The 15,667-nt window shown below is 39.7% G+C and overlaps 1 protein-coding gene across 1 annotated transcript; it reads right to left on the minus strand.

Moving 5' to 3' along the window:
* Positions 1 to 264: 264 nt before the first annotated feature.
* LOC146658111 (uncharacterized) lies at positions 265 to 7,312 on the minus strand. The gene is made up of 6 exons (XM_085426517.1): positions 6,880 to 7,312; positions 5,241 to 5,291; positions 4,445 to 5,083; positions 4,287 to 4,349; positions 2,705 to 3,817; positions 265 to 2,597 (listed from the first exon to the last, which is right to left on the minus strand). Coding segments are annotated over exons 2-6 (3,462 nt in total). The 5' UTR covers positions 5,242 to 5,291; positions 6,880 to 7,312; the 3' UTR covers positions 265 to 951.
* Between the last annotated feature and the right edge of the window lie 8,355 nt (positions 7,313 to 15,667).

Here is a 15,667-nt window from a genome sequence, read left to right on the forward strand (position 1 = left end):
GTGTGGAGACTGTTTGGACGAGGAGCAGAGCGAGTGCGAAGAAGTGTGTCTCCCCAGCCTATTGATCCCCGGGACCCTGGTGTTTCCCCCCCCCCTTCACGTGTATATAGTGCACCGGTGTGATTAATAAAGTGTCGTTGAACTGTGCTACCTCAGTCTGCGCCTGAGTCCGTTCCACCGCCGTGACAATTTTGGAGTTTGTCAACTCTGAGTTTGTTTACCTGAAAGAAATATTAAATCATATTTGAAACAGTGGACAATGCTCTGCTGTGACAACCTGAAACTGGTAGATAACTATGTCATTACACTCAGTGTTTATCAGCCTTTAAAGCTCATTTTATTTGCTGAGCCTTTATTCCTCCAGCATCAGGCTCGTCCTCTCTTGGCTGACAAATACTTATTCTTATATAACGAAAGGGGATAGAAAGGATGATCATTTTCAATTGCCTAGATAGAACAACAAGAACACATGGAAAAATAAATTTCCACAGTTTTTTTAATCATCAAGAAGAACAGCATAAAGGATATTCATATTTATTTACTATTGAATATTTATAAAATTACAACAAATGTCCAAAAATCTAATAACCAGCTGAAGCTTCTTCTATTGTTTAATATGGTACTGCATGAAAATAATCAACATAAAATATGCCAAAAAATTAAACTGCTTCAAAATTTTCTATAACCTGAAGAGTTACACGGCAGCAATTCATACTACACATGTCAATGACTCACAAAAGAAACAAAATGGAACGCAATCCTGGAAGTAAGAATTTATAAGATCAATTAAGAATTCTGTCTGTGACTGTAAAATGTTGTTGCGCTCGATTAAGTACATTCAGATCTATAAGCATCAGCACACACACTGGTATTCTCATCTCAACATTTAACTAAATGTACAGAAAATCTTTTATTCATGGAGCTCTGTCACAAAAACACAAAAAAATGCCCTCATAAAATGCTGCAGGAAGATGTTTCAGCTTCATCCAGAAGTTTTTGTATTAGTTCACTTATTTCTGTTTCATGGATTTTCTGCAGGTTTTCCTTTTCCTCCTGGTTTTTTGCAATCTTCATTTGATCCTCATGTTTTATCAGCAACTCTTTGATTTTTTTCACGTTCCCTCTCTTCTTGGAAAGACATTTTATCACATCTTTGATTTCTGCTTGATGCTTTTCTCTCTTTTGTTTTTCAGTGTGCTCAGCCAGAGCCTTTAACAGGTCATACTTCTCATCTTTGTCTTTAATCTTCTTCTCGTGCTCCTCCTTCTGAGCTGCAAACTCTTTGTTGTGTTTCTCTTTGAAATCATTGAACTCTTCAGCTTTCTTTCTGGCCTCATCTTCATACATCTTCTTCAGCTTTCCCACACGTATTTTATAGTTTTCCTCCAGCTGATTTCGTTCTTTCTTCTCCTCTTCTCTCCTCTTTTTGTCTTCTTCTTTTCTTTTCTTTTCATGTTTTTCTATTTCCTGTTGTATTTTTTCTTTCTCTTCTTTCAGTCGTCTTTCCTCCTCCTGTCGTCTCTGTTCATCTTCTTGTCTTCGTTTCTCCCACCATTCTCTTCGTTCTTTCTCCCAGGCTTCTTGTTTTCTCTTCATCTCTTCTCTGTTCTCTTCCAGCTCTTTGTTCACACTTTTCTTTTCCTCTTTTTCTGACTGAATTTGTTTGTCCAACATTTCAAGTTGTGTTTTCAAATGCTGTCTGTATACTTGTTCCTCATTTTTCCACTTCCTGTTCTCTTCTTCTCTCATTTCCTGTTCTTTCTTCCTCTCCTCACGCTCCTTCTTTATATTTTCCTCCATCTCGTTGAGTTTCTGGTCTCTTTCCTGCTGAAGTTTTTTCTTCTCTTCTTCCATTCTTTTTGTCATTGCTTTCATTTCTTCCTCATGTTTTCTTTCTAGCTCCTCTCTCAGTCTCTTCATCTCTTCTTCCTTCTCCTTCAGGATTCTCTCCATTTCCTTCTTTATTGCTGCTTCAGCTTCTTCCAGCATCTTATTGGTGAAGCAGTTTCCTCCATTGTCCTTCATCATGGCGTCAATCTTTGTTATCAGCTCACTGACTTGTTGGCGGTTTTGTGTCTCAGAGTTTTCAAACACATGGTATCTTCCTCCACAGTCAGCAATCAGCTTCTTAAAGGAATCATCACATTCGCTTTCAATATAATCTTTAATAGACATTTTTTTAAGCTTATCTCCTTCAGTAAAAAGAATGATGGTGAACTTTTCTGAATTCGGCCCAAAACCTTCCTTTATGAGTTTTAATGTCTTCTTCTCCTCATCTGTGAGACGACCAATTTTTAACACCAGCAGGAAGACATGTGGTCCCGGAGCCAGAAGACTGATGCATTTCACCATCTCCTCATGAACTTCTTCATGTGACAGAGCTGTGTCAAACAGACCAGGAGTGTCGACCACAACAACAGGACGGCCGTCCACCTCACTCTGTTCTTTCTGACACTGTTTGGTGACTGATTTTTGACTTGGCATTTCTTTAAACACTTCCTTTCCTAGGATGGTGTTTCCTGATGAGCTCTTTCCACTGCCGGTCTTTCCTATCAGCACAATCCTGAGAGGCTCCGTGTTCTGCTTCTCTTCCTCACCTGTAAAAACATGATTTTCTTTAAATGTGAACAGTTTATAAAGTAGATGTTAGAATATAATGTCGAACATGATAAATGATTTAAAAAAAAACCATTCAATTACTTACGAGTGACCATATTTTTAGTTATCAGATCAATCTGGGCTCGAGCAAATGTTACAGCTGTGTAGCAGCATGGTTTGTTTGTACATCTCATCTGCTCCACAGTGTCCAACAACGTGTGGATCTGCTCTTTATCCTTGATGTTAACAATAACAGGCCTTTGTCCATAACGTTGACAGACCTCCTGGATATTTGGGTCTTTGCTTACAAAGTTACCAACAGCTGGAGCCATAGGATCTGAGTCCACGGTGAACAGAATCATGGTGAAGTCATTGACTCGAGAGCTGAATGTGTCCTGGATGGTCTCTAACTCTCCCTTGTCTTCATCAGTGAGGGGAGCCACAGGTAGGACCAGGATGAAGGCATGGACACCCTCAGGATCACAGAGGGAGATACACCTGAGTGATTCCTCCATCACTGCCTCCTGAGGTTTTCCATACAAGGCAGGCAGCTCCACCAGGGAAACCCAACGTCCACACACCTCTCCCTGATGTTTAACACACTCTGATGAGTTGGAGGCTGAATGAAGCTCAGTCTGACCTAAAATGGCCTTGGCTGCTAAAGTCTTCTCTGCTCGTCTCCTCCCACACAGAACCAGGTTTAAAGATGGTTTGATCAGGTGATTGTATTGATTTGTCATTTCCTGAATCTTCTCCATTAACGATCCATAGTTATCTTCAGACATGTTGTAGTGCCTTCCTCCACATTCTATAAGGACTTCATTCACAGAGAAACTCATTTCATTCTCATGTGTGATGACGACCATCGAGTGTTTAAAGGCATTGTGACCAAACAGACTCAGGATGAACTTCAGAGTTTTTCTGCTCTCCTCAGTGAAATCAGAAGGTTTCACCAACAGCAGCAGAACGTTTGGTCCAAGATGACAGAGACTCACACTCCTCTTCACTTCTCTTCTCATGTCCTCCTCGGACAGACTGAACAAGTCTGGAGTTTTGACTACTGTCAGTAGTTTTCCTCTCCACTCTCCACAGGAGGCCACACAGTGCCTGATGGGTGATTGTTTTTGGCAGTGAAATCCTTGGTGCCCAATGATCAAGTTACCAAGTTTTGTCTTCTTATCTTCACTTTTGCCCAGCAGCACAATCCTGAACACAGACACTGTGATACAACAGACAGGACACAATAACACAAATTAATCTAAAATCACAACACTTGGCTTGTACGAGGAGATCTCTTCAGTCCTCTGTATGCTCAGAGAACCTTTAGTATTACTCATCGATTGTCTTGGTCAAATGTGATGTGATGTGAGTCACACTTAAAGATTAAAATCCAAACACCAACACAGTTCGTCATTGTGTGTGAATGTGTTAAACATTTGAGCTTTTTGCACAACTGTTTGTTTAATGTCAAAGTTAGAATTATTAAGTTAAGTTTAAACAACCTCAGCTCACCGAAGTTCTGCACAAGCCTACTAAAATATATTATTCATCCATTTTCTTCTTCTCATCCTTTTCAGCCTCGCAGGGGCACTGGAGCCTATCCTAGCATAATTAAAACTGTTGGATGTTCAGACCAAAAAAGGACAAAAGAATGATAACAGGATGAGCCCTGACATCATTTTACTTACTGTTGGTCAAAGGTGTTTTTCCAGAAACTTGAGGATTGATTAGTTTTAATTTATTGGGCAATCCTGTGAAAATAAGAAATTGTTATGCTGATTATTGAATCATAGATGTTGTATATTCTGTGTATTTCATCCTTGTCAGAAGAAGTTTCTCGTCTTACCTGCAGCTTTAACAGCGTCAGTGATAGGAGTCTTCGTCTCCTTTTTGGGGGGGGGTTGTTGATCTTCTGATAAATTCTGTTCTGTGTCCTCAAAAGCTTCATAGCTGACATGCTCTCCATTGTTGTCCTTTGTAATTTCCCCCAAATGTGTTAACAGCTCTGGAAGTTCAACGTTGATCCTCTTCAAGTATCTGCATTTACATTTTTTGATCATTTCATTTAATTCTGGACTTTTCATGAAGTCTTCCACAGAACCTGAGCTCTCCTCTCTGGGTGCTGAGATCAGTATCAGTGAATGATCAAATGATCGATCACTGTAACCTTGAAGGACTCTGCAGAGTCTCAGTTTGTGTTCTTCTGTAAAGTTTTCAGGCTGTACAAGCAGCAGGAACACATGAGGTCCAGGAGAAGAGTGTTTTGCACAGTCTTTTATAAACTCTGTCAGATCATGGTGGGAGGTGTTGAGAGGAGGCAGGTAGGGGGTGTTGATGACAGCAATTTTTTTGCCCTCTAGTGTACCACTAATTCTCACACACACTTTAGTTTTACTGCTGAACACAGTATTTCCCAGTAACAGATTTCCCACTTCACTTTTCTCAGTCCAGTTGCTCCCCAGCAGAACAACCCTCAGCTCAGACACTGTGGGAAACACAGATGTAGAAAAGGTAGCTAAACACAGACATGCAGCATACTGAAGAGTGATTCCCATTGTTTCAGTGAGGTTTAAATCCAGAGGTTTTAGTTCTAAATTCAGATATATTTTAACTTCTCACTAACACAGTTCAGTGTAACTCACTCTTTTTTGGCAGTACTTCAAGGCTGCTTCCTGTCTGGGGAGGCTGATGCGCTGTGATGTAAAGAGAAAGAAAGATAGATAGAAGGGAAAAGACAATGGATGGACTGAAATCTCCAGAAGTTGATTCTGTTCATCTGGACGTAGCGTTTTGTGGGAGAAATGTTTCGTCATCATCAGGTGACTTCTTCAGTCTCAGCTGACTGCAGGTTTCAATCTTATAAACATACATTTGCATAATGACTGAAACCAGCCCACTGAAGGAACAATGGGCTGGGAGGTCAGTTCCTTAATCTTAATTATGCAAATTCTCATGACCATTGATCAACAATCACTGATCAATGCCCACTGCTCAATCTCCATGAGTCCCATTCACAGAGAGTTGGGGAATGGCTGCAATCACAGCATGTAAGATGGTGACAGATGGACCCTCAGGCCCCTCCCCATTCAGAGATGGTCTTTCCCTTTCCACGTAAATGGCCTCCTTGACTCCGCCCTCAAACCAGCGTTCCTCCCTGTCCAGGATGTTACATCCTCATCCTTGAAGGAGTGTCCACTGGCCTGTAGGTGTAGATAGACTGCAGAGTCCTGGCCTGACGAGGTGGCTCTTCTGTGTTGTGACACCCTCTCCGCCAGAGGTTGTTTGGTTTCCCCGATGTATAAATCCTGCCAATCCTCCTGCACTTAACAGCGTACACTATGTTACTCTGTTTGTGTCGGGGGACCCGATACTTGGGGTGGAACAATTTTTGGTGCAGCGTGTTTTGGGGTTTAAAAGCCACAGAGACCCGCTGTTTAGAAAAAATGTGTCTCAACTGCTCCGATACTCCTGACACGTACAGGATCACTACAGGTTTTCACTTAGGCAGCGGTTGTCCTTCTCTCCTGGATCGGCTGGAGCTTTCTTTAGGAGCCTTTCCAGCTTTGACAAAAGTCCAGCTGGGATAACCATAAGACCATCTCTGAATGGAGGAGGGGCCTGAGGGTACATCTGTCACCATCTTACAATGCTGTGATTGCAGCTATTCCCCAACTCTCTGTGAATGGGACTCATGGTCATTGATCAGTGGTTGTTGATTAACGGTCATGAGAATTTGCATAATTAAGATTAAGGAACTGACCTCCCAGCCCATTGTTCCTTCAGTGGGCTGGTTTCAGTCATTATGTAAATGTATGTTTATAAGATTGAAACCCGCAGTCAGCTGAGACTGAAGACGTCACCTGGATGATGATGAAACGTTTCTCCCACAAAACGCTGCGTCCAGATGAACAGAATCAACTTCTGGAGATTTACTTTCCTGGATGATAGAGAATGCATCAAGACAATGGACTGAAATGATTTTTTTGGAATTTTTGGGATGTTAGTAAAGCATAAGAAAGCACATTTCTTAAGGTATTTAAATTATTGTATTAAAAAACATTGTTGAAACAAATAATTTTATTAGGTATCATGTTACTTAATAAACACGTTGTGCTGTTCGTCCCATAAAAAGACTCAAACATAAATTAAGTGGCTTATTATGATGCTTTAGATTATTTTCTTTCACAAAAACAGAGATATTACAACATCACACACTTTTATCTACAGAAAGGGAGATGCAGTCATTTATTAGCATTAGTTATAAATTCTGATTGAACTCACCAGTTACTGTAGTTGCCGAGGTCACACTGTGGGAAATATGAGTTACTACACAAACAACTGCAAGAAGATAAAATCAGAGAAAATAAGGCACAAGTGCATAATACAAGTAGGTACTAACCAGCTGGTACAGTAGACAATTGAAAATAATAGGAGAAAAATATTATCATGAGTGTCTTACTGATAATTATAATTAATAATTCACAGTTCTAAGGACCATGCTGCTCATTGTGCTTTTAGTGCATAGTGCTGAATAGAGAATTGGTGAAGGGACAACTATGTAGGCATGTGTGACAGATCTTTAATTATTACAAAATTAAAATTACTAAAAATGCAGATCGAAAATTGTTAGTGTTGGGATTCAGAGATTCTTTTATTGATACCATATAATTTGCCTTATGAAGAATGTATTAATAACATGTTTCACAGTATCATTTATCAGTAATATTTCTTACAGGGTTTATATTGCATTGAATATGTCTGTCATCACATTGACCTTTCTATTTTTACAGGTTGAGTTCATTTTATACACAATGCATAAATGTGCTTGGTTAAGAGTTGATGTTCCATTCTAGAAGGTTTTAAGCTTCACTGGTGAGAGTGTCCAGATGATACATGCTGAGGGGAGATGAGAACATAGCAGGTTAATTGCATGCATGCTTACGATACACATATTAATCTAGTAGTAGGTCTGAGTGAAGGCCTAAGCGTCTTCTACTTCAGTTTGAGACTGGCTGCAGAGTACTCTACTTAGTGATTAATGACGAGGGTCCATTATTAGCTCTCAGAGATGCTAAGACCTGAAGTTATTACCCTAAAAGGCAAGTAATGTAGAAAAGAGAAGTTATATGTCGGTTTATAGAAGTGTACGTGATGTACCCTTGTCTGCACGAGTTGAACTTTTGCCCGTCTGTCACCATGTATTTTTGAACTGTATTGACGTAGGTGTGATATTTTACCCTATAAAACCAGAACCCATTGTATTCTTGTCAGAGCAACACATTCCGTATGCTGACGGTTGGTTGTTCTCCTGTGACAATAAAACTCATCGTTTGATTGCACTTTTCCGGAGCCTCCGTTGTTTGTTGTCTGGTCTAAAGTTGATCGATCTCGCAGCATTAGTCAAAAAGTTGTAATAATTTTGACTAACACAGATAGAAGCTGGAGGAGGTAGCTTGGGAGAGGGAGGTCTGGGCTTCTCTGTTTGGGCTCCTGCCCCTGCGATCCAGCCCCAGATAAGCAGAAGAAGATGGATGGACAGTCTGTTACTGTTCTTATTATCTTAGAGCAACTGTAACTACATAATTAGGGATTAGTTAAATATTCTGATCGTGATTCTGATTCTTCTCAGTAAACGTTCGGTTTATGTCAGAGGGGCTCAACAGTAGCTAATGATGAACCCTGGTTTAGGACAAACTTGGTAGTTATGTTATTGTGTTAAAGGAAACCACACTTCAACCATTAAGATGGAGGCTTAATAAACAGACATGATTTGTTTGCACAAAAGGCAAGAAGAGATTCACACTTAAGGCAATGAGAAGTAGTGGCTGAAAGGTTAAAAAAGCATGAAATTAGATAGTGATATTTATCTTTAATACCAGCCAGAAACATCTTAATATGTTACCTTTCTGAAGATGTTACCACTCCACTAACCTTTGACCTGTGGTGTGACTATAACCTTCACCTCTCAGTGAGATAGAGTGCTTGGAACTGTTTTATTCAGACCTACATGATTGAACATGTTCCAGAAATTCAGGTCTGACTGGCTCACGTCCAGAAATAGAAACTGAATGTAGTTGGAACAGTTTGCCAGTAAATAAACATTTGGACGTTGTCAAGGATTACTCAGGTAGTCTAGGAGAATAGGGACATTTATGACATGTTCCAACAGATAAACCAGACCGTGTAGAGACTTTCAGTTGCACATGGGCCAACAACACATTAGTACCTCAGTTAGTACCTGTTAAGAAAGTAAAATAAAGGTGTTATAACTGTGAGCGTACAGCCAATGGCGCTATGCACCTTTTTCTACCTCTGTTTTACATCTTAACTAAGTTAAATGAGTAAATAATAATTTTAGCATCTGGCTGTAAGTTCTTTCACTGGCCATCTTATTGTTTTAATGCATTATCAATAATCAGGCCCCATCTTATCTTAATGACCTTGTAGTACCATATCACCCTATTAGAGCACTTCGCTCTCGCTCTGCAGGCCTACTTGTTGTTCCTAGAGTATTTAAAAGTAGAATGGGAGGCAGAGCCTTCAGTTTTCAGGCCCCTCTTCTGTGGAACCAGCTTCCAGTTTGGATTCAGGAGACAGACACTATCTCTACTTTCAAGATTAGGCTTCAAACTTTCCTTTTTGGACAAGGAGGAGCAAGAGGAAGACGAGGAGGGGGCAGAGGAAGCATGTTCACTGCAGACCACGTAACCCATATAGTCATTATGGCGATTGCAAATAATCCTATACTTGGAAATAAACACTTGTGTTTGTTTTGATGTGTTTGAATAAACACCAGTACTTGAAGTTTGGATCCCTCTATGCTTATGGATCTATGACAGAAGTATGAGCTCAAACTGACATAGCCTACCTTGTGCACAGAGAAAGCAAACGCCAGATGTGTTTTGTATTCATACCATCAGTGTGCAGTTGGCGCATTGTGTGCTTAGTAGATGATGGCTTGTGTGCACTGTTTGATATGGAAACACCATTTTTACGAAGGTGTGGAGAGTTAATCTAGCTGTGTTTGCTTTTGCAAGAGAACTACAATGTTTTGATGATTGGGTGACAGGTTTTCTTATTTGTGTGAAGAGTTTTGCAAAATTAGCCAATAGTTGCAAGAAAAGGGCTTAAGCAATCAGAAAAAACTGTAAAAGTAGAATGGGAGGCAGAGCCTTCAGTTTTCAGGCCCCTCTTCTGTGGAACCAGCTTCCAGTTTGGATTCGGGAGACAGACACTATCTCTACTTTCAAGATCAGGCTTCAAACTTTCCTTTTCGCTTTTTAAAGCATATAGTTAGGGCTGGACCAGGTGACCCTGGATCCTCCCTTAGTTATGCTGCAATAGACGTAGGCTGCCGGGGATTCCCATGATGCACTGGGTGTTTCTTCTTCACTCACTGTGTGTTCACAGACCTCTCTGCACTGAATCATATCTGTTATTAACCTCTGTCTCTCTTCCACAGCATGTCTTTATCCTGTCTTCCTTCTCTCACCCCAACCAATCACAGCAGATGGCCCCGCCCCTCCCTGAGCCTGGTTCTGCCGGAGGTTTCTTCCTGTTAAAAGGGAGTTTTTCCTTCCCACTGTCGCCAAAGTGCTGCTCATAGGGGGTCATATGATTTGAGGGATTTTTCTCTGTATGAGAAAGCATCTTGAGACAATTATAAAAGAAAAATAAAATAAAATTTAACTTAATCAATGTAACTAAACATTTGGACCAAACATTCAAAATAATGTATTCATTTAAATGAATTTTTACTGGCATTTTTATTTTGGCCTAAACATCAACGAGTTGCATGAATAAATATTTAATTGAAATAAAATGTAAAAGAATGTATGTACTATAACGCATCCACGTGCAAAGACTTTTGGGGCCTTTATTGATAATAAGACAAAAACCATGTAAATGTAACTTTCTGTTATGTACGTTTTTCTTCCTAAATAAAAAACACTTATTATTGTTGCAAAAAGAAACTGGAGACGCCTCATTTTAAAACAAACTGGCAATCAGAGGATCAAATTTGACATTAAACTGTACAAATCCGTTGTTTTCGGGCTTTTTCCTGTATTTCTGCTTCAAACAGTTAAAGTACATATCCGAGTTATTTAAAGTTGACGGTGTGTGTCTGAACGAACAGGAAGCTGTTTCCAGCGCCGTCAGCCAAATTACCGTGACATCAGTGTGTCGATATAAATTTGACTCACCTAACGACGATCAGTAATTTATCAGTGGTTGCTGGTTGATCAGTCAGTAATGTCAACACCGAAGCTTCGTGTGGTTTAATGAGCAGCTCAGCAGCAGATTATTACAGGATCTGAAAATATTTCATCGTCAGCCGAGTAACTGTTTTGCTGCAAAACGCCCAACCGAATAAAAGCGAAAGCGTTTAAAATGTTCCACCCCAAAAGGTGGAGACTACTGCGTCCCCCTCCCCCCTTAAAGATGTAACAGTGTGAACGAGGTAGTTTCGATTTTAAAATGGAACTTGTGTGAGTTTTATTTCATTTATATTTTGTCACAGAAGTTGTGATCTATTTAAATTTAAGTGTGATTAGTGGAGGAGACTTCACAGTCTGACCTGCTGAGCAGCCTCCTGCAGACGGAGTCTCAGAGTGAGTCTGTCTCCATGTGGTGTTTACAGAGAATACTTACATTAGGTTCACATTCAATAATAAAACATATTCTGGGCAAACTGGAGACAAATCTCTGCCTCTTCTATCTGCTGCTCTCTAAGGAAATCTTTATCAAAACCATCTTCTTACAGTCTGTCTGTCACGTTTGAGTTAATGAGCAGACAAATAATAATGAAAATATCAAATAATTAGTTGATTTATTTCCCATGAAATATTTGTTAAAGTCAAAACAAATTCAGTGTTAAGAAATTATTTGAAGTGCCTCAACGCTATGCTTTATATTAATTAAAGCGCCATATAATTATATAGTGTAGTATTGAATGGACGCGGCCCCTGATATTAAAAGCATTACTACGCGTCCTTTAGTGATAGAAATGTAGGAGACCCTCGCCCACGCTTCTCTGTAGAAGTTGATAACAGGAAACCATCTGTCAGTGGAAATTTACTAGAAGGAAGTCAGGCAAGGTCGCAGCCTCGCCGGAGCTGAGAAAAGATGTGTTGCAGCTAATAGACAATAACCTATGAGTACGCTATGCAACGTGACTACTGAATGCTTGTGTAATACTGTAGTTAAGACTAGAGTGGGGACAGCCTGTAATAAAACTGTCATTTCGAGATTCGCGGCAGCGTGTCATGCAGGACGCATCTCCCTTCTAGAAGACTTTTGTAAGAAGATAAAGTGTGAAATGGTCTACTGAGCAGTGTTTTGTCTTCCATCGGATGCCTCTGAGGAATCAAAAGAACTCGGTGAAGTGTTGATTAATTAATATTAAAGAAGAAGACTACCATCTAAAATCATTACTGTCTTTATGCATGTGTATAATATTGTTATTATAATAATTATTATTATTATTATAACACATTTTATTTATAGACACATTTAAAGACCCTCAAGGTCACCTTACATTACTACAACAAAATAAAAAGTAAGTAAGTAAGTAAAATATATTTATACAGCACATTTCACAGATAAAAATCACAAAGTGCTTCACAATAAAACCAGGAATATAAATAAAATAATATAAAACAGTGAAAAAAACAATTAATTAAAAGCTTGTTTGTATAAAAATGTCTTCAGCTGCTTTTTAAAGGAGTCCATGGAGTTTAGACAGCGTAAAGACAACGGCAGGGAGTTCCACAGCCTTGCTGCCTGAAAAGCCCGATCCCCACATGTTTTAAACCCAGTATGTGGGACCACCAGTAACCTCTGACCTGAAGACCTAAGTGCTCGGAAGAGGCATGAGGTTTCAACAGGTCAGAGATATACTGGGGAGCTTCATGAAAAAGCATGAATCATCTCAAGTTCTGCCTTTGACACCAGCAGTCTGAGTTTAGAAATGTTTCTTAGATGATAAAAACAGCTCCGGACAAGTTGTTTCTCCAGAGACATTGAACTGTCAAATATAACACCTACGTTTCTGAGACTCGACTGAAATGAAGGGTCTAAAAAACTGATATGCTGCCTAATTTCTGAGAGCATGTGATCAGGTGCAATAATCAAGGTTTCTGTTTTATGGTAAATGGCCTGTATTTATATAGTGCTTTACTAGTCCCTAAGGACCCCAAAGCGCTTTACACATCCAGTCATCCACACATTCACACACTATTTATCTGCATTTAACTGAAGGAAATTGTCATTTAACCATTGTTTGATTTCTGACTGACAATTATTTAAACACGACAATTTATAAAACTCAGAAGTTTTGAAAGAACAGTACAACTGAGTGTCATCAGCATAGAGATGATCTGGTGGTGGTCAGAGGGCCCGGTGGCGCCAGTGTCCGGCAGCCTCGCCTCCGTCAATGCGCCCAGGGTGGCTGTGGCTACAATGTAGCTGCCATCACCAGTGTGTGAATGTGTGGATGACTGAATGCAGTGTAAAGTGCTTTGGCGTCCATAGGGACCAAGTAAAGCGCTATACAAATACAGGCCATTTACCATACTGGCCTGTAACGGTTTGGAAGAGATGGGTTCAAATTTGGTTTCTTTTATATTGGGTCAACAATAGCTTGTTTAAAATAGCTGGAAACTGAGCCAGTATAAAGAGAAGTATTAATTATTTTCAGAATAAAGGGGCCAATAGAGTCAAACACACTAAAGAAAAATGATGGAGGAAGTACATGAAGGTGGCTTGAAGTCAGTTTCATATGACCAAGCAGAGTGATGGGTTTAGATTTTATTATTGTCAATTGTATTAGGAAATATTTAACCATATATGCTTGGAGGTGTATAATCAATTGTGTAGTGATAGGAGGTGTGATCTTTAGCATTCCAGGAATGCACACCTACATCCTGGGAGCATGGGAGAGGTCGTACCTTGTTTTATTGTTTTACGGTAGGATTAACGTAGCTATGTCAGTTTTAGTCTAAGTGCTTTTTTACATATAGATGAACTGTTGGATTTTCCAGACCAGCAGGTTGAGGGAAGTCGTTTATGGGGTCACACTCTGACACACACACACACACACACACACACACACACACACACACACACACACACACACACACACACACACAGTATTCTTTGTTCACATGTATACCTATGTAAGATGTTATATGTTAATGACCCTATGCATATTCATGTAACCACAATAAAAGGAGTGCTATGGGGAACCTGGCTGAGAGTCTGACGGAGGTCAAGTGGTGGAACGACACTTGGCTCCAGGCAGGTCTCCCTCATGCATGAGTAACATGAAGAACTTTGGTGACTTGTGTCTTGCTTCTTACTGTGTAGCAAATTGTCCTTAACGTTCCAGCGAATAGGTTTATGCTACAAACCCACTGATGTCTTGTAAGGTAACAGGAGTAAAAGAGGAGCAGATATCAGAAGTAAGCAATGTGTCGGTGTGATACTGAGAGGATGATGGAGAAATATCTGACGTGATGGCAGCGACTTTATTAACAAAATAGTTTAAAAATTCATTACAATCAGATTTGGTGTAGATTGGTACATGAGGAATATCAGGAGAGACAACATTCCTAATTGTATCAAACAACACTTTGATTGCCAAAATATTCGCTTCTGGCATTTTTTATCATGTCGTTAAGTGAGGAAATTGATTCCTTGAGATGTACCCTGTGAACCTCAAGCTTGAAGCCTTCCATAAACGTTCGAATTTGCGACAATATCTCCTAAAATTTCGAATATCTTTATTTATCCAGGGACAGAACTTTGAACAATGGACAACATTTAGTTTCAGAGGTGCCGCTGTATCTAAAATAGATTTACATTGATTGTTAAAAGACAAAATTAGTGAATCCACGTCATTATGAGCCATGCAACGGTCGAACATGGCAGAGAACCTTCTAGCAGCATCCTGGGTTATAATCTGCCTTTGAATCATCAGTTTAGGAGGTGAAGGATCCACGTAAAATGACAAATTAAAAAATATGCAGCTATGGTCACTCACATGGACATCTTCCACACATACATCATGTATATTTAAATCCAGGGAGAAAACAAGATCAGTGTGTGGCCCTTTGTATGTGTGGGGCCAGAAACTGCTGCTTAAAGTTAAAAGACTCAGTGATAACACTGAGCTCAGCAGCAATATGAAGGTTTAAGTCTCCCAATATTACAACCTTCTACAGTTTAATGATCGATGTCAGAAGGTTGTTAAATTCAGTTAAAAAGACCCCAGCAGGTCGAGGAGGTCGATAGATTAAAATACAGTAAAAGGTGTTCAGAGAACCGACCTTAGTCATCTGTGACTGAAATGAGTAAAAGGAGTCTGGGTTCATCAGTCTGCATGTGAGGCTGTCCCAGCAAGTCCTCCACCCGAAAGACACGGAGTTCCAATGACAGAGCAGCCAGCGGGCAGATTTCATTCAAGTGGACATAATCCTTATTTTGCTGCCATGTCTCAGTCAGACACAAAAAAAGGTAAAAAAAAAAAAGTAAATGAAAATTAAAAATCAGGGAGTAGGAGGACAGGGGGAGGAGTGCTGTGATCGTAAAAAGAATTAGATTAAAATGTAAACATTACCATTAGATAACATCTATATTTCGTTGTGATAGAAGAGAATTTTGAGATGACGTTTGTAACTGACATGTCCTAATATGTTATCAGGTATTTATCATTGTGTCAACTTGTCGTCATGATTATTTATTGGTTGTCAATTTGTATCTGCCTGCACAAGAACTGATTTTGACATGATTCACAAAATACCAACGTTGAATGATGGTAAACAAAACAATCAAGTCATAAAATCATAAACATATCTTCATTGGTTTTAACAGAAATACAGCTCCAATTTGTCTTTGCTGCTGTCACGTCATGAGCTTTGACTGTATTCACCTGAGGGGCTGAGCTTTTTGTTCATTTCAGCTGCATCTTTATCACTATGATCACTCATAAACTGGGACACAAACTTAGGACCCTGGGACTATCCACTACTCACAGACCATCACCCGTCAGAACCGGCACCAAAAACTC

This window comes from Rhamphochromis longiceps, linkage group LG12 (genome assembly GCF_057381845.1).
Source record: "Rhamphochromis longiceps isolate RC_006_pf linkage group LG12, R_longiceps_female_GT1.1, whole genome shotgun sequence".
NCBI classification, from domain to species: Eukaryota; Metazoa; Chordata; class Actinopteri; order Cichliformes; family Cichlidae; genus Rhamphochromis; species Rhamphochromis longiceps.